The following is a 20,137-nucleotide window of genomic DNA, read 5'->3' on the forward strand; positions in this document are numbered from 1 at the left end:
CTTGTCATAAATTTTAAATATTTAGTATTACATTTTCACCAAATAGTGAATCATATATTTTGACTAGTGACTTTTTTCTCCTTTTTTTAATTTCATATGATAATCTACAAAATAGCCTAATCTGAAGAACCCTTTCCTTTGCTCAGTCTCTCACTTACAGGATGTCACATACAGGATGCACAAAAATACTAAATCAGAACACGTAAGAGGTATTTTCATTGACACTTTTTCAAACTCTGCGAATACCGTCTCTTGTTCTGCCTTCTAGATGTCTATAGGCCCTAAAGCCATCATGAATTCAGAAATAATACACTACCTTTGCTGCCACCGAACCCCACAGTACGTTAATTTCATTTAGCATGCACTCACTGTACAGGATGAATTGATTTCACTTTGTTTGGTTTTGACAACCATGTTTATTGTGCAATGAAATGTGGTGTGGCGGAGGGCTGACAGTATCCATCAACGCGGGGCAATCTGCTGACTGCCGGGGCCAGATGAAGGTATTCATTAGCTCAGGAGCGCAGCGCTCACTCAGACACGACAGCCAGTGTCTGCGCCCCGGGATCGCTTGCTGTAATTTACGATGCCTCCCATGCCATTACTCTATCACTGACACTGATTCAGCAATTTATATACTGGTGTGCATGCATACGGGCAGAGGTGAGCTTCTTACGGGGAGGGGGACAAAACAACCGCCTGCCATCAGCTAGTGCCACATCCATAGTTAGCCAGGAAACCAGCCACGTGACTTGGTTCATTGGAGGGAATCCGGATGAGGCATGGTTTTTTGCTCACATGATGGCACATAGAAAAGTGCCTGTCTGATGCTACAGAACGCCGTTGAAATGAACAACAGCAGTGTTACATCATCTTCACCCGTACTGAGGCGGGTGGTGTGGTCCTGGATTTGTAAAACACAAAGTAATGGAGGTATCAAGTTGTCTCAGACGTAAGCCTGCCTCTGGCAAACCAACATCCTAACACAGTTTGAACTTTGACCTGAAATTATAATAAAGTCTTCACTGTAATCTCTCTGATTACAAACCAAGCATTACAGTACAGCCCCAATAATATATATGACTTAATCAGAGGCATCCTGCGCATTACCAGCCAGTCTCAGCAAATCCCTAGAAGCTGCAACATGCAATTTACTGCCACATTGTTTCTGTGTTTTCATTGAAAATCATGACACTGGTCTGACATTTTGCAAATGAGCATTAACATTTTTTTTCCAGGAGGTGCAAGACATTTAGGAATCAGTTAGTTAGGTGTGTGATTGTGTAAATAAACACAGATGTTTAGCAGTGACAGGGGCAGGCCCCCTGGGTGGTAGCTGGGGAAGGGAGCGAAACAGAGGGAGCGCTGCTTAATAGAATTTATTGTGATTCATGAGGCCTGCAGCTCAAGTGTGACAGAGCAATATGAGAATCCTCTTTTAATTTGTCTCTCCTGGAAACACTGCAGATGAGCAGCATGAATTACAGTGAGAAAGAATGATTGTGTGTGTGTGGAGGGGGGTATAATAAATAAAGAAGCAAGAGCGGATAAAGACGAAGCAGAAACAAGGGAAAGAAATAGAGAGAGGATGTAATGAGGCCCAAAAGCCTATATCACACCTGTGAGCTGCAGGCTCAGACTCGACCATGTTCCAAGCCAGAGGGTAGCACTGCCCCTGCCGTCCCCTCTCATCCCCCTTTTCTCCTCCTTTACTAATCTTTGTTCTGCGGGCAGACACATAATGTCACCCAGGAATCCGCTCAAGAGGATGAGCCTCAGTGAGCAGGCAACAATCACGCAAACCTGCCAAGCCGTCCCTGTTGGGATCAAATTTAACACCTCTGACTGAAGGCATTTACTACTGACAATAGAGCCTCTCCCTCAGAGCAGGATCAGGCGAGATTAATGTGTATGGACAGACAGGAGACAGCGCTCAGTGTCCCTGTTCTAGCCTGAGCTCATTGCATGCTAATTAAACCATTACAAATTACAAGTGATATAAGCCCCATTATAACATGTCAATCCTTTTTTTCTTTCCAGTTAGGATGATTTGAGTTATCTGGAGCACTTGTTCGTGTGAGTGTGCGTGCATGGGAACTTGGGAACAAACGACCAACCTGTTTCAACATGTAGGCTATGGCTTTTACTTTTGTCTACTCGATTCCCTCTCATATGCATTTAGCTTAAGAGTGGAGTCTAATCTTTCACAACATCCTAGCTTTGTAAACACAGGAGGAGATGCATGGATATAGAAACACACAGAAACACAGAAATGTGTCCAATTGGGGGTAGATTTGAATTTGCCAACTTCAAAACAAAACTTTCTTCCTGATTGTCATGACCTATTCACCTATTGTTGTTGTCACTTGTTAAATCATTATGTCTGAGCCTCCTCATCTAAGCTTTCTTCTAGGAAAAGCAATAAAAGTCAGTGCTTGATTCCCACGGCCTCACAGTGGAAGAAAAACAACAACATACCCTCTTCAAACAATCAACTTGAATAAAACTCCAAAACAGCTCCAAGCTACCGATGTAAAGGAACCCATCAATGTAACAACAATGCAACACTACGGTTCTTCTCATCCTATTCCATGAGGACATTGTTAGAGACACTGCTTGGCTAAAGCCCCATCTTTTCTCACTCTACGGTTGATATTATCACACTGGGCGTTAAGATTAATTCTGTTTCCTGCCTCCACACATCTCTCAACAACCTCTTTGTTCTCTACGGACTCTCAGTGATGGGGGCGGTTTAGACAAACACAAAACCTCAGCTACACAGAAACTCCATACTGCCATATGCGAATGAACAAAGGTCCTGGCTGGGCCGAGGCCTTTGTGGTATTTGGTAATGTTTTTTTCAGAGCTTAAAAAGACTTAATGAATTTGCAGGGGGTTCTTGCGTGTGGCTCGTGGAAATCCTATCTATTTCCATTCCTTTGCCACTTTTTTTTCAAGTCGTTAGGACTTTGGAAGCTGCATGCCTCGCAAATATTAGCTTAAGCAACCAAAAGCTTTCTGTTAACTGCTGTGATGACAGACGTCCGCTGTACTCTGGGTCTACTCAATGTGGCTGCTCTGTTCTGTGGGGAAAGCTGCTACACACCCAGGGGCTTTCACACCCTATGTTAGGGCTGGGAGGTACACCCAGTAATTTTCCTTTTCATGAAAGTATACAGAATACAGTGTGTTCTGAACTACTGAGGAAAAGTGTGAGATTTCAAATTAAATTCCCTCCTTCTGTACCAGAGTGGTGCCAAAAATAAATCACATTTGTGACTTAAGGTCTATTTATTTATGTTTTTATGTATTTAGTATTCAGTAAGCATTGATTTGGCAATTTGCAGGTCAACATGTCTAGGTTAAAACTGTGCTGATATAGGTAAAAAAGTAAACATTAGTGATAAAAATGACTATTTTATTGTGAAGCAGATGCTGAGTACATGTTGAAATATAGTCTTTTAAATGTAATTCAAACAACTGTAATATGTACGCTTGACATAACTAAAACCTTTTCCTTGTCACAGAATTTCTTTCCTGGTTATGACACTGACACCTGCATGACTTCTGACATGCCAATCAGCAAAGGAGAGCTTTCTAGGTTACTAAATAGAGCACAAATAAGGTGCAATTAGATGGATACTATATGTTTCTATGTATCAAAGTATACCAGGGAGCAAAGCCTATATTGGTCCAGGGAGCAGAAAATCCTCACAACAAGGATTTAAAAAGTAAACATGTTCTCAGAAGAGTCAACACTTTGTGGTTCACATCATAAAACCCTGCTTCACATCATTCAACCGTATGTGTTTTCCTGTTGGTGAAGCTGAAAGAGACAGACAGATATATTTGTGGTTAAAGAGAAGAAATGCTAACTGTGTGTTTTGAGTTATGTGCACTGCCCTTGCTCCCAGCCATTTCCCCCTGGGAAGAGGACCTCTCCTCTCCTCTAACCTCTGCTTGCTCCTAATCCATAGCCCACTGGGAACACTGATGTGAGGCGTCTGGCGCATGCCTTTCCCTCGGCCCTTTGCAGGACTTAAAAGGACACAACTGCCCTGGTGTGCGCTCTGTTTCAGTCCCGACTCCACAGTAGCCACAGAGAGAAGGTTCCCACTGGGAGAATGAACACTGGAAGCACATCTGTCCGAGGAGTCAGACGGGTGGGATGGGATCTGCTGCTGTGGCTCACATGGGAAACATGTCAATGAATCCACTAAATGCACCTCTGTTTCTCATCTTCACGATGGGTGTGATGTGAGAAGATATTTACTTTGGAGTCTGTAAACAATTTTCTTTTTTATTATTGGGAGTAAAAATATATATATATTTTGTAAAAGTCTATGTGAACCAATTATGCAGGAGCATTTCTTTCTATAACTGTTGGGAAATGTATGTGTAAGATGCTATTTAAAGATGTTGATGGGTTACATTGTCCTGAGAAATATCTATCCTTCTGCCTTGAGAGTCTTTGAGGCATCAAAGATGAGTCAGAACCATTTTCCTCTTTGCTCTGGCTCTGAAGTGCCATGGAAACTGCAACAAATATTGATGTCGGACAAACACTGGTGCACTGAGGTACGTCTTGCTCCTGTGAAGGAGCCAGCGCCACAAAGGGAGATGACGCTTTGTCACACTGGTGCAACCCAAATTTACACCCCTGTGCCCAGGACCTCAAACAAGCACAACAGCAACAGGAGCTGAGCTTGGAAAAAAGCCAGCTTTGTCCTCAGGCACCCTTGTCCTCTACTCACCTACCTGTGAAAACCTCGGAGCCACGGCTCATTTCAAACGGCTTTGACCCCAACCCCCACATCTCCCTCACACATACGCACGTTTCTGCACACACCCATACACTCTACCATCACCACCAACATGGAGTTGCAGGCTTTATCAGCCATCAAAACTCCTTTTGATTTCAAAGTTCAGAATTAGTCTTTAGAGAATCCACTTAACTTTAAAAAGTCAATTAATTAATAAAAAAAAAGAAGAGAAAAACACAAATATGGCCTTACCATCAAGATCCTCTGGCCTGGTGAGGTCAATAACTCTGTGGCCGATCTTTCCTTCCTCACCCAGCTTGCCAAGGTGGTGCCCGATGCTCTCAAAATGCGCCCTCTCCTACAAGGAAACACAAACAGTCAGGTACACGGACAAGCACATACACACATCTGTACAGTGATAGAATTGTAAAAATAACCCCATCAGGAATCTGACAATTTGAAAAGAAAAAAAGTGTCTTTGGTAAATAGAGGTTCTTTTGAAGAGCTGCTCTTTTGACATGAGCTAGATGTAGCTTTTTCCTCTCATCTCTCTATTCAGCAACTGCTATAATGGATGACAGGAGGCAGCGAGACAGTGAGGGCCAGGGGTGCTGTAAATAGATTTACAGAAGGATACTTTGTGATCCGAGGCACACAATGGGGCCGTGGCCCTCTTTGCAGTGCTCAGATTTTCCTCTGTAATCTTCTCCTTACATCCTCCCTTCCAGTCCACAGTGCCCAGAGCTCAGCGTCCATCATTTATTCAGAGTTCATGCTTTAGAGAACACACCGTGTTTTCCCGTTTGTCATGTCGCTTTGTGCTCAGATTAAACTTGGCATCATGTTGTACTTGACGCACAATGAAACCCTGTCATTCAGCGCTCCGTGACAATATTAAATGTCATGTCCGTGTGCATTTACAGAATAAAATAACAGCTTTCGGGGAGCCTCTGAATAGTTGCTGCACATTACACTTAATGTATTATGCAAGGGGAGAGTGCCGACTGCTGCTGGCGCCATTGTTGAATGACCTACTTCCTCAGTGAATACACAGGGCATTAGCAAAGGGCTGTCTTCCTCTCTAAAGACTCAACTAGGAGATGGACACTTTGACTCGGCATGATACAAATAATCTCTCCCCCGCTAGGTTTCGCCTGGATGACACTAAAAGCAGGCATGTTGCCACCATTCAGAAAAAAAAGCATTTGTTTTACTCCCAGGGTGAGCGTTCAATCTCTGCCAAAGATGTACTGTCTGCACTGACCTCTGCCTCTTTCTTTTCTAAACATGCCTATCACATGCAGTCCGAACAGAAACTCAGGTAGTCCCCACATAATACTAACAGCTCCCCTGACACACACACATTAATATTTTAGCTCCTTCTTTGTAATGCATTGCACCATTTTGTTACTTTTTCACTTTTCGACTACATGGAAGTTCTCCCCCCCAGACCTAACTATTGTAAGAGAAGATATCTGTTTTTACGATATTTGTTTTTACGGCTGCATTTGATGAATTTTGATATATTTCTCCAACAACAACCATCAGTAATTACAGCACATTTTTTTTTTAATATTTAAAAATCTGTCTTTTTTTCCTTCAGGGTTAAAAAAAAAAAAATGACAAGATGAAGGATGAAGATAGTTAACATCCATTTGAGGCCTTTCACAGTATTTTGATTTTTCCTCATGCTTTTATTTATTTAAGAACTATTCCTCAAAAGAAAGGACTGCGAAAGAGACAGAAAGAGCACTGCAATTTACCATCATACTTGAAGGAGAAGTCATTTTTTATGGCCAGCTGAGTGATTTTGATATACAATTAACCAGTACCTGCTTATGGCCTGTGATTAGAGCCTGTCTATCTGACGGCCCTTTGCTTACTTAAGTGTTTTCTAATTATGACATATGTGGTGGTCCCTGCTGGGCAAGAGGATGCTTTGTAAAGAGAAGATGGAGTGTGGCGCTCCTCTCGGTGTCACATTCTGCGTAAAGCAACACATGTACGGATCTGTATTCATCACCCAGCCACATTATTGCTCTTAATGAAAGAAGCTAGCAGCCCGATGACAAAGTGACTGATGTGCGATTAGCTGGATGGGCAATGGTGCTGCCTCTGATGTTACTTGGACAGTCCACTAGGAAGACACAGCGTTCATGGGTACTGTATGTCTGTAATAAAGTAGTCATCTCGTCCCTCTTCTGCGCTTCGGTGGTCCCTCATGATCAATCAAGTCCTTTTATAAACTCATGATCATTAAGCATCATGTTGGGCTGAGAAGGAGAGCGAACGGGGCCCATCCATCAGTGAATTTCATTAATAACTAGCTCAGTGTTGAACTTCTTTCTCCATCGCACAAAGTCATATGATTAGTGAACATCAGCACATTAGACAGCTGGAAACTAGACTGAATGAGTTTCTTGTTGGGGGATTCTTTGAGGTAGCTTTGACATAAAAATGATTATGTGTTTCTTTGTTGTTATATAGAAACATGTTCATATACTTAATAAAAGCCAGGATTTTACATATTTGACATAATGTGGTAGTTACAGTCAGTAATCGTCCCTTCCTTGTATTAGCTTGCTAATTAATATCAGAAAATCGGTGCAATATGGTATCACACATTTTCAACAAATTTTATATACTGAGCTTAATATACTTATTGGTTAAGTTTGATAATTTATATCTGTGAATTATAATTAGAGTTGAAATTAGGGCCATAAATTATCTGCAGAGCATCAGGGTTTTGTTTTAAGGTTTGAAAATATTCAGTGAACTAATGCTTCTTTACTGCCCACGCATCAAGTGCTGTGATAAATTAATGGCACTTTCATTATTTTATAGTGTCATAACATTTTTACTGATCACTCTGACACAGAGAAGTAGCAAAGGACATGCAGTATCTAGGGAAGCTGGCCATCCAGACAGGAAAAGAGGGAGTGTATGCGGCTGATTTAAAAAGGTGTACAGTACAAGGCAACGACAGAAGATAAAAGTAAAATTTAAGATAAAGAGACAGGAAACAAAAGACGGAACAGTACACATTATTCCCCTCCCATTTTGACCACGACCGCTGGCAAACAAGCGGTCCCTCCCTCAAATGACTTCAGCATGCAGCTCTCCACCACACAACTAAAATTATAGCAATGCACTCTGAGCTGCAGTGGAAAACTGCCACCCACAATAATCTCATCTGCCCTGCCTGTGCAGTCTTTTGTCTTCAAAGTTTGGTAACAGATGCATTTTGTTCAGTTGTACACGGCCGCCAAGTGATGTCATGAGCCAGTTCTGTGTAGTCATGAGTCACGGAGGAAGAGAGAGAAGTAGGAAGAGGAGAGATAGTGGAGTCTCTGCAACTTCTTGGGCGAGGGAACCCAAAAGAGCCCTCGTCAATGCTGTAAAGAGAACTTTAATCTGGCCGGCCGCAGAACATGTGCCGGAGGCCTGCTGCTCTGCCCACAGGGTGTATTCTGGGCAGAGGCGGGTGGCCGACGGCCCTGTGCATTGTGCTTACTCCTGCCCTATATTTAAGCAACGCATTGACACTCCTTCACTCTCTCCTTTGTAAATAGCTCAAGGCTATAGGCAAAGCTATATGGCCTGAGATTGTTCAAATAGAGATGAAAGAAAAATACACAGAAGAGTAAAGTAGACTGGTGCAGATTAGCGGGAATCTTTTTTGAGTTTGCTCAGTTTGTGGGGTCAGGTATATAGATACAGAATGACAACTATCTTAATCTGGATCAAAGTTTTCATTTAACATCATAGAACAGACACAATTTATGCTTTTTGGTGGTAAAAATCTTGACTATGATGTAACTTTTTCTTAGTCCTGTATAACTTGATTAAAATAGACAAACCAGGCCTTGTTGAATATTATAGGACTACAATCTAGGTTAGGTCCAAAACGTGCTTTAATTAATTTATATTTCAATTCACCGTTATAAATAGTTTTTCGTTATGATTGTTGTGCTTTTTTGTGTGATTTTGGCAACAAAATGAACCGACTCCATATTGAAAAAAAAAATAACGTAAACTAGACGATACGAGGACAGATTAAGTTGGCATGTTTGCTCGCCAAAACATTTTGACATCAGAATGATTATCTGAAGAGAAAACTGCTATATTTCTTTCAACCAGCTGGCAGGCATGACACATTTTACTCCTTCCAAAATAATCAGTTGCCAACTTAAAGTCATATAATAGTCTGGTTGTTTTTTGGCTGTTTAGTGTATAAACAGTAGATTACATGTTTAGCCCTTTCTGTGACAGCTGTAACCCCTTTACTTTCCAGGATCTCTAAACTATAGGTAATATCTCATCCATGTTTCCTTTATGGTGGAAAGCATGTGATTGCATATGTTTCAAATTTTCATCATTGCAACCTTCAACAGCTGCAGGACCCTAAACAGCCACTTATGTGTGATAATGTGCAGAACTGGCTCTGGTTATATCACACACCTGGTACGTGGCAAGTTGAAGGCAATGGGTCTCTGACCACAATACAGGGCTTTGTGTATCAAGTGTCAGTCATCACTGTGGTCTGTGGCCCTCAGAGTCTTCTCTCTGAGGGTCTCAGGCTAAACCCCTCAACAATCTGTCCCAGCCCTGATGGAGACAAAGACTGCACTTTAACATGGCTACAGCTCCTCACAGCTCAGCGCCTCATCTGTTTTATATTTGTATTGTAACCAGTTGCAATGTCATTTATAAGTCTGCAGCTTTCCAGTAGTTTTTGCTAGTTTTGAACCATTTAAATGTTAAGTACATCCAGCCATGCGGTATAACCCACAGTTACTTTCATGCAGACTGTTGCTCTCTTTTTACCCGGAGCTCTCCCTTTGCTAAGGCTAATGCAGGCAGCAGCAAAATCAACAGTAGCAGCCACAAAAGGCTGGCATCTGTTCTATAGTAGTTGTCCTCAACACCACACAGAGCAGAGATGGCCAGCTATTCCAGTCCAATGTGTACTGCCAGGGCATCACCTCATTTGTTTAAAACAGAGGGAGGAATGGCCTTTAATTAAATTAGGGGCTTAAAGTATGTTTAAAAAAAATTGTGAGGTAACTCTACTCTGGGCTTTCTGCCAATTTAATGTTTATTGTTTGTTTTTAATAAAAGGATATGCTGTAATTATTCAAGATGAGTTACTTTTTGTTGGCAAGAAAAAAAGTCAAACCCACAAAATGTGACCTTTCAGTGCCAATTCGAAATGTGCATTTAGTCTAAACATCTGGATTTCTTCTACATAGTGTTGTGTCTACTTTGGGACATTTTGAGATAATCTTCAACAGATTATACCTATTTTGTTGTGTATAAAACATTGCAATTTTGTGTCATCTTCAACAGGATGAGATGTTGAAAATATCATAATTGTATGTGTAATATGCAACTTTCTCTCCATGTGACCCATTTCTGACTCAGTGTTCAGTTCTTCTCCACACTGCTGAGATCATTTGTGTTGACATCATGTAGTTTTACGGGTTTCCAATCCTCAATGATCCAGAACTGTTCACTGGGTCCTCCAGGGAATGTTACGTTGGTCTGAAATCTCCTGCCTTATCAAACCCTCCAGGTTGCAAACAGCAGGACATTAGAAACTGCGGCATTACAAAAAACCCTTTCACATATGGACAAAACCTCAAGACTTGTTGGACACTGCAGCCATTATGCTCCTGCTGCAACAATACCATAGACTATAAATGGCCATTGTGGCCTATTCTTTTCCTCATCCTTTGTTGTATGTGCCTTGTGGTGAGTGCGGCATCACAGGTCTTAGCCACCGAGGCCAGCAGCATTTCTGAGCAACAGAAGCTGGCCAGAAATTCACCATGTTAAATGACAACTGCCGAAAATAATGGAGCCACCACCGCCAAATGACCCAACCAAGATGCAGTCTTGATGTCTTTCTGCGGAAGAGGCGACACAGAGCTAAAGACCGGACCTGGGAAAGGAGCCCGCAGACACACACACACATGCACGTATTATCCAGAGTCATACATTATTTTTATTCTTTTGGCAAACATGAACAATTGGACAAAGCATTAATGCAAGCAATCTTCACAATAGCACTTGCTGGCTACAGCCAGTGTCTGGAAGCTAAGCATAATCTAATTTGGATGGGCAAACCCTTGTATGCCAAGGATTTACATTGCAGCCAAAACGCCTTGGTTTGCAATTTCCAAGACAGCAGCCGAAAAGGAGCAGAAAATTGCTTCCAGGGCTGCAGACCAGACAAGATTATATTCAAAGTCTTTGTGAGGGCTTTGCCTGAATAGAACCCTGGCAACACATACACACACATGTGCATGCACACACAATTACACACATACAGAGGAGAGACCAGTATAACCACTATAACCAATAGGTTAGGAGTCTGGATTTTGTGGAGCACCAGTGTAAGCTCCATTTGAATATTTAGAGGCTGAGCTTTGGGACATGCCAAATGACCAATTGTAGTCATCAATACCGAGGAAAGGAGGTGCTTCAGGGCAAAAAAGGGCAGTTCAATAGGTTAATACACTGGCCTTTCACCTTTTGATTTCAGTTAGAGACATGTCAGCAGAGGAATATATTTTATCTCACACAACCTCCAGGGCATCGCATATGCAACGTCAATCGCAACTTAAGAGAAATTGATGCATCCATGTAGAAATGTGTCATACTTGACAATACAGAGTTCAACAACCAGGCTTTACCTAATGGCCTAGGGCCAATAAACTGCATATCTGGGTGAAGGCAGTCAGTGGCCCAAAATGTGAAAAGACTTATCTCTTCATCTCTGCTTAGCCTATGGTGTGCTTTTTATTAACTAGTCAATGACATTGAACAATATGTCTGCAACAAGGACCAGCAGCGCTTTTTATGCTCTCTGGCAAAGCTGCTAATTGGCTACACCTGACCACTTCTGTATTGACAAATTAGACGAAGCAATAGATTCGTGAGTTATTTGAATGTTATGGTTGGTTACATTTACAGGTAAACTTCGATATGAGAGATGCTGTCTGAACATATTAAGGATAATAAGGGCAAAGAAAAATGTTCCAATTGATTTAGTTCATTTTCAAAACTATGGGTTTGGATTCAGACCAATTAACTTGAATACATTGTCTAAATTTCTCAGGAAAATATTATTTCAGTCTGCTGAGCCAATGAATATTTATCAGCGGTCCCTGATCTACTGGCCATATATTCCAGTAGGCCATAAATGTTGATGACAAGATGGAAATGGTTAAATCTTTGCATTCACCATCTGAGTGAAAACATGAGTGATACAGATGCTTCATATTTATTCACCCGTGACCCTGAAAAAACAGCATGTCCGGTTATAGCTAAAGTGCATAATTGAGGGAAACAATTCAAATGGTTACAAATGGATTCAGATGTACTGTATTTGACCTGTAGGCATTCTGGCACAATCTAGGTAAAAGCCTCCACTGGGTGAGGAGGAGATGGTAAATAATGGAACAAAGTAATTGCCCTCCGCAGACAATAACACCTTTAGATAAATATTTCAAAAAGGTAAATTGCAGTAGGGTTGTAAAAGGTTTTATTGTACTGATGGGATATAGTAAAAACAGACAAATGAAAAGAGTAGAAAGAAAATCCGCTCCTGTAATCTATGAATATTTTACATGTCCTCAGGTTAAAGGCTTGTATAGTGTGGAACAGAGAGTCTGATCTACACCATGTTCTCCTAGGTCAATGACCAGGGAGGGAGAGAGAGCTAGAGTCATAGTGATAAAGGTTAGGGAGGAATGCATTGTACTGTTCCGACACACTTTTTATGAAAAGATGAATTGATCCATCTGTAAGCAGCACTTAGAACCACTCCTCTCCCCGGTCATTACAGTGGGATAAATCAATATTTAATATCCCCTTCTAACAGCTACGCTGGATGATCTTAACCTCTCCTTAATCCCATTAATGTTACCTTTCCAGTTTCTTCTTCATGTAAGCTCTCTCTATGATAAACTTCCAAACAAGACACTGGGAGGGGGGGAGCTATTAAACACTGCACCATATTTATGTCAGGTGAGAGGCGCTTTCTTGAAATATTAATATTCTGAAACTGACCAAAGTGAAAGCTTTTATCAGGGGCATTCAAACCTTTCTACTTCGTGGGCTTGTATCAGCAAAAGACTATCTCTCCTTCTCTCTCATTTCACCGCTGAATTACAGCTTACTGTTCTTTATTGCAGCCGAAGGATGAAGATGATGGGGCAATTCTTTTAGCTGACTTGATAAAGCGTGCCTCTCATTTCACACCACCCTAATAGGGCCAGTGTCACTGAAACTAAGAGGTGACGATATCTCACTATGATTTGCACGAGGCAGAGAGTCAAGCATGAGCTCGGTTAAGGTGTCATTCAACAAGACAATAAATGATGCTGTAATGAAAACAGAGGCGGGTGTGTAAGCCTAAATGACTTCAAATGCAATGCAACGATCTCTTTTTCCACCTGAACTTGCTCTATTATTTGGCGTTTAGTTTTTGTGTTATTAATACTATAATTCTGTTAGTATACTCATTTCTTAAATAGTATTTTAATTGATGGTCTTTTTATCACTACATTCACTTACCTTGCCCCCCAACACACTCACACACACACACACGCACACAACACACACACAACACACACACACACACACACACTCTCTCTCTCTCGCTCTTAAAAACATGCTCTCCATACTCAGGTGGCAAGCACAGACAAAAGGTAGATTGCAGGTGAAGAGTGACTGACTTTTTCAAGCAGCAAATCCCTTTAGAAAAACAAGGAAAAAAGCATTCTATTCCTCTGAGAGGATAGCTTTAACATACGTTGAACAGACAAGTCCAAAATTAGGAGGAAACCAAACTAAATCGTTTACAAAAGACTAGGCGGGGAGTAACAAAAACAAAAAAAAGTTAAGCTCTACCTGCAAAGGACAATGAAGCTGTAGGTGTGTGCTGCCGGTTGAAAAAACGGCTCTTTACAGGCATTGTTCAGTTACCGCTTTCATGTCATGGCAGACTCGGCTGCTTGGTTGACCACAGGCTCCCCTTAGTTGAGAGGTAGGGAGGCAGCTGTACCAGCTCCTGTGTTCTCATGCTCAAAGCCTCACATACCATGTTGTATCGAAACAAAGAAAGCAGCCTGTTTTCTTGTTTAAATTCAGTGACATGTAGCATTTATGGCACTACAATAATGTAATAATGGATTGACTGATTATTGTTAAGTTTTTTGTTTTGTTTGGGTTAGTCAGGAGAGGCTCTGCCTCTGTCCTCTCTGTGGGCTGCACCAATTTATTTGCTTCTCTTTAGTAAGAGCATAGTTGATTGCCACCTGCATAGACAGTGATCTCTTTCAAACACCAAATAAGAGGGAAATCAAAATAGATATTCATTGACTTCTTTACATATACATTGACCTAGTTGAGGCTGTTGGTTGAAAGTGTCAGGTGCTGAAATATTAATGAGCATCGCTCCCAGTTCCTGCCTGCTCCTCACAGCCAACTGGCAACATGGCATCAAGCTGAAGAGAGGAGGACAGCTTTTTTCTCTCCTTGATTGACTCATCGATTGAAGATATTTTTAAAGGGAATCCCTGGGAGTGTGTGCTCCTGGTACAAAGCAACCCCATCCTGTGTCAGGGGATGGAGAGGGCTGCAAGTCTGCTTTAATTGGGCATAGACATCAGAGTCTTCTTAACCCACACCGGGCACCGCCATGGCCTGTCACGGCCCTCACACCAACATCAACAACGCAGAGCCCTCTAAACACACTCACACACAAGCATATTCATACCAATTTGAATGAACACTCATGTACACACTGAACTATGCCAGCTCTTATCAATACGACCACCCTGGACACAGATTAAATAAAAAAATGTTAGCCTTAAGAATTACTGATAGATCAAAATCACCATGTTCCACTTTCTTTAATAGTTTCTTTCCTCCGCTACTTGTGGTGTGAGCTGAGCATTCTTTGTGGTCAACTTTCTTTTTTTTTTGCTTTATGGAAAAAGCTTGCAATGGAGAAGAGCTGAATCAGGGATAAAACAGAGACAGACTATATGATAGTAGTTCTAACCTTGTCAACTCTGCAGTTGTTGAGGCCCACTGAACTGAGGGCGGACAGCTTTGCCTCCATGCTCTGCTGGTGATGTTGCAGCTGTTCCCTCTGGATCTGCTCTCTCATTTTCCGAGCCTCCTGGATGGCCTTCATCACTGTGTCCTGGTCCCCGAACAACGCGGTAGAGTTTAGGCTGGACAGAATATCTAGACACACACATAACAGAGTTAGTCCACTAGAACACACACGGCCAAAAAAAGAAAAATACAACTTCACACAACATCCAGTGGCCTTGCAATGTGGTCTCCCTGGATGTGTTTGAACTGATCAAATCTGTGTGCTTGGGTGGGATCTTGTTTGTGAAGTAAAGGTCTTACCCAGAGATGAGCCTCGGCCCAGGCCTCCTATGAATTGGCTGGGGATACCACCCTTGCTGAGCAGACTGTTGGGGCTGCTTTTACTGCCGAGGAACAGGTTTTGCGTCGGGGATGTGGGAGATTTCAGCAGGTCCGTCGTCTTTGGCCGAGCAGACAGGTTGAGCGGCTGTGTTCCCTCCTCCTACGGCAGCAGGAGTATTGAGAGGAGACAGATGTTAGTAGGTGTGCCCTCCCTTCCATTTTTGGAGGAGCTAAGGATTCCCAGACAGCACAATTCTCCTCTGTTCCTTTTTAATTATAGGAACCCTATCTTGACCCACACCTCCTCTCTGGTTTTTCCCTCTCTTTTTTACTCTGTTCTCCTCATCCATCCTTCCTTAGGAGCTGTGCCACTGCGATCTTCTTCACAGTTGCCCAGTGCCTTTGTTCACACTAATTAAAGCAGATTCTGTCTTTCTGTACGTCTTCATCTGTTCTCCCTCTCCTCCTCCCTGCTCTCTGTGTCTGTACTCTGGTTCGAAGAATAAATAATGACCAGATAACGGCGGTGCCAATGATCAAAGACAGCTGTTCCATTCATCAGATGTCGACTTGCATTATCTACTTCATTAACTTGTTTTCTAATTTCAATCCTCATTTGTGCATACTTGGTTTTATCATGTACTTTGATATGCCTATTCCTAAAAAAAAATATGATTTGACTTGGAGAAAAACTCAATAGTGTAATTCTGAGATGAATTCAGAAGAGGCTATATAAATTCTAAGGTGTCATCCTAAGCATCTGGTCTACTCAAACCAAGCATGTATTTTCTGTGGGTGCCTGCAGATAAACAATGGGAGGCCTTTCAGAGCTTGCTCCTTTGCTTGAAATAGTTTAAACACTGAACTCTTAAGAGTAGGATAAATGCACACAAAACAAGAGTAACTTTAAGTAACCTATACGAGTTATCATTGACAATCTGTGCAAAGTTGGCAGTCATTGTGTGCAAACTCATGTTGAAAAGAAGGACCAGATTTGTTTTCCAAATATTGAAACATTAAGATAAATGTTTAATATAATATTTAAATAAATTAAGATTTAATCACAATGAAATATTTAAAATATCATCAATCCATATTTAGAATATTTGATCCCCTGAAATTTAAGAAAATTCCGAGATAATGGACAAACTGCCCTGTAAGCTAAGACACACCAAAATCAATATGCACCGTTGCTTAGAATACAATAAATGCTGAATGATTCTGAATAGAAACAACTCAAACATTCGCATCCAAGAAGAGAAATGTCACTTTGCACAGTATAAACCACCCTGTGTATACAGCAGTCTTTTAAATCAGATTAGGGCTCATGCTGTCGTTAACAGTCTTTTTCAAAGCCCAAGTGTCTCCTTGTCCAAACATATGGCTCAAGCATAGACTGCCCCAAGGCCTTGTTATTTCTGTGCCAATAACAGTTTGTCATGCAGTGAAGCAGAAAGCAGACAAACAGTACTAAAGGCAATCTAATTTCATTGGACTTTGTATATGTTTACTTTCCATTTATTTATAAGTCATTTTATTCAAATTTTGTGATATTTGGAAATATTTTTAATATTTTCACTTGAATTAGTTTTGTATTAATAATGGCCTAACTGGCATCCATGTTATCTGACAAATAGAGAATTGTATTAATGTGATGAAATGATACATGAATACAATGGTAATGGCAATCTTCTAATTGAAATCCCACGAGACAGGAGACCTGGAGGATTGTGTATGCGTGTGTGAAGAGAAAGCCAGAGTGCCTTCCTCCTATGACATGATTTATGGTCTTTCTCCATTGTGATATTATTACGCTAAACTACTCCAAATGGGCGTATGTTACTGATTATAGTCTTAGTAAGTGGGGATGATGTACATGGCCTTTCCTCTGCATGGAGGTCTAGTGGAGCCATGCCATACAGCAGCAGCAAACACACATCCTGCATTTGGTTTGTTTACAAGGCAAAAGAAGTCGTCAATTCCACTTTTCACTTAACTTTTGTCAGCATTTGTATAGCACTGTTGTAAAGGCTTTATTCCATTTCAGTTACGAAAAAAGGAAGAAAATAACTCTTCACTGTGAAAAAATAAAAAAATTAGAAACCATGTGTTCCACAAATTACTGGCTTGGAGCAGCCATAGCCATAGCAACCGTGTCCACAGAAGTCTGGTTAAGAGAGAGAGGGCCTTGTTAAAACCCCACAGATTGATGGCCTGTTAGAGGCTGGGCTCGGCACCGGCCGGCTGTAACACTGAAGTAGTGAGCAGTGTAGATTCAGAGAGCACCAACTAGGCTAGGCTAGGTCAAGTACCACTCAAGGTCTAGGCTGGTGGGTGGGCAGGTTGAAGGAGTTGAGGGTTGTACCTTGATGTAAGTGATGGGGCTGGAGGAACTCTTGTCATTCTTCAGAGAAGAGGGAGAAATGGGCCCACTGGCATTGAGGGGCTGAGGGAGTGGAGGCATCTTGGCTCCAGGAGAGACCTGCATGCTGGCAAGCTGGGCGGCATACAGTTGCTGTAGGGAGGTGGAGAAACCCGTTAACATCCAAATCCAGCAAACATTCAAAGTTTTATAGTCTGTCTTTTCCTCTCCCTAGAACTCTCTCTGCTTCTATGTCGGCCTTCATCTCCCTCTCTCTCTCTCTCTCTCTCTCTCTCTCTCTCTCTCTCTCTCTCTCTTTTACGTCTTTCCTCTCTTTCCATGAGGCTGGCAGAGAACCTCCATCAAAGGTCTTAACTGTATTTCAAAGGCTCAACCCAGAGAGAGACAGCAGTCTTAAAAACCACACAGAGATGGCTTTCATTCAAAATACTTGGAGCCCCTATTTTCCACTCATCACAGAGAAAAGTTTGCAGCCTGGATGCAAGTGTGTTAGCAAAGATCTCTCATTTCTCTAGATCTACACAGCTTCCTATTGAAGTTTCTGGCCTGGGATTCGTCTCCACACAGCCATGTGAGACAGTCCCACTCCACAATGTTAGAAACCCAACCTCAGTTGGGCTGCCATCACAGAATATATTAAACACATGCATTATTACGGCTTAGAAACCTGCACAAAGAACTCTGATGTAATCACCGTTATTTTCCTTGGCGATAAATCAGTAAGATGTCCAACTGTTGGTGACATTACCACACAAGAGGTTGGTTCAGATGACTGGGCGAAGCACTCAATAACAGTTGGGCCTGTAACAGGTTTGAACTCTGAAAGCTCAATTTACATTTCCACCACTGGGCTGATTATGCGGCATATACTAAAAAGGGTTGGTTAAAGATGTTGATATGAGGGTTTGGAAGTATTAGAAAAAAATCTGGTGAGCCACAGACTGCTAACTGTTGGTTGGATCAGATTTTTGACATAGTAATTCATCCTTTATCTTGGATAAAGCTACAGTTTAACATCTTGACATGAAGTTGTGCACCCATTTTCATATCATTACAACCTGAAACAAATGCCAGACAGCTTTGATGATCATTGTCTGTGCTTGTTTTTCTGTGCCCAGCACTCCGGCACTGCCAAGACTTCTCTTTGCCTCAGGTCTGTATGTATTGGCCACCAGGTAAGGTATGAGATTGGCTTTTGTCTCCTGCTGCAAATGGCAGGGGTCTGTCAAATAGAGCTACTGTCTGAGAAAGAGTGTTACTCCATGTAGCCTTAGACCTCACTTCATCAGATAGATAGCGCCCCTTAGCTCTCCCACTGGCCTCCCGCTATCCTCACACTAGGTAAACCTTGTGTTGTTTTTTTTTGCGTTATCCAGTCAGATGGCGCTGTCAGAAAGAATCTAATTTATTTTCCTCTTAACAATCAGCAAACCCTGTTTCATTTCCTGGTTCGACTGGTCACATACAGACTGCGTTTGTGTGGATGGGAAAAAGTGACCCGGCCCCGCTGGCCTCACCTTTGACAGTGTGGATGCAGACTAAAGCCAAACAAAGCACTTTATGTTCGCGCACATATCTCCAGTTATAAACACATATGTGCTCCTGTAAGAAACTTTATCGCTGCCACATAAGCGGCAGTACAAAAGGTCCATTCTTCCAGGGGACCTGGGGATAACGACAGCGCATGGGCAGCGGAAATGACAGACCGATTATGTTCTTACAATGATAGCACTGCCCCCACGTCCCTCACAAACAGCCTTTTGTCTCCGACAGGAATGGACACAGGAGCCAACTCTATTTTCTTCACATCTGAGCTAGACTTAGTTAATGTCAGTGGTAAAGGCACTCTACGTGTCAGTGTGTTTGTGTGTGTGTGTGTGGGGGGGGGCGACAGAGAGAGAGAGAGAGAGAGAGAGAGAGAGAGAGAGAGAGAGAGAGAGAGAGAGAGCGAGAGAGAGAGGGGGGGGGGAGTCTCCATTCACTGGATGTCACTTCAGGCTAGTGTTAGTAGAGCAGCGGAAGTGGAGTCTGCTGGACAGATGTTTGCTAACAGGCCTGTTGACGAGCATGCCCCTGACCTTAAGTGGGAAGAACTTTATTGTCCCGGAAAAAGAGCATAATTAGGCATTGCCTAAAATTAGACGCAGTCTGGGTGCCCCTTTTCAGCACTGATTAGCGGGTCAGTGCCATGGAGTGAAAATCAATGTTTATCCTTTTAACAAGGAACACTCTGCCTCCAAGAGCCAAAGAACAGTAAATAAAATCAGGGGGAGAGACAGATGAAAGGTGTGTTAACCCACCATACACTGCTCAAGGGCAGATATGAAATACCTTCAATGAGTGAAGTCTGGAGACCTTTGCCTTAGCATTGGGGTATGTCTCGGTGAAAAATAAATTGTAATTTACAATGCATTACAAAATTATTGTTTGACTCTCAATACATAATCAAGTTAGAAACAACAACCTCATAAAACATAACAGGAAGTTATCAATTTAAAAGGCATTGTGGTGTCAAAAGCTGAGGGATTATGCATCC

The 20,137-nt window shown here is 42.0% G+C and overlaps 1 protein-coding gene across 2 annotated transcripts in view; it reads right to left on the reverse strand.

The window, feature by feature from the left end:
- sox6 (SRY-box transcription factor 6) overlaps window positions 1-20,137 on the reverse strand; it is a 124,488-nt gene that overhangs the window by 4,573 nt on the left and 99,778 nt on the right. For both annotated transcript variants that reach the window (XM_079164702.1, XM_079164701.1), the window contains exons 11-14: window positions 17,584-17,733; window positions 15,198-15,378; window positions 14,839-15,026; window positions 5,016-5,121 (exon numbers count right to left, since the gene is read on the reverse strand). In XM_079164702.1, coding sequence (XP_079020828.1) covers window positions 5,016-5,121; window positions 14,839-15,026; window positions 15,198-15,378; window positions 17,584-17,733 — 625 coding nt within the window. The remainder of the gene's footprint in view (window positions 1-5,015; window positions 5,122-14,838; window positions 15,027-15,197; window positions 15,379-17,583; window positions 17,734-20,137) is intronic.

This window comes from Pholis gunnellus, assembly GCF_910591455.1.
Source record: "Pholis gunnellus genome assembly, chromosome: 1".
Classification (NCBI taxonomy): Eukaryota; Metazoa; Chordata; class Actinopteri; order Perciformes; family Pholidae; genus Pholis; species Pholis gunnellus.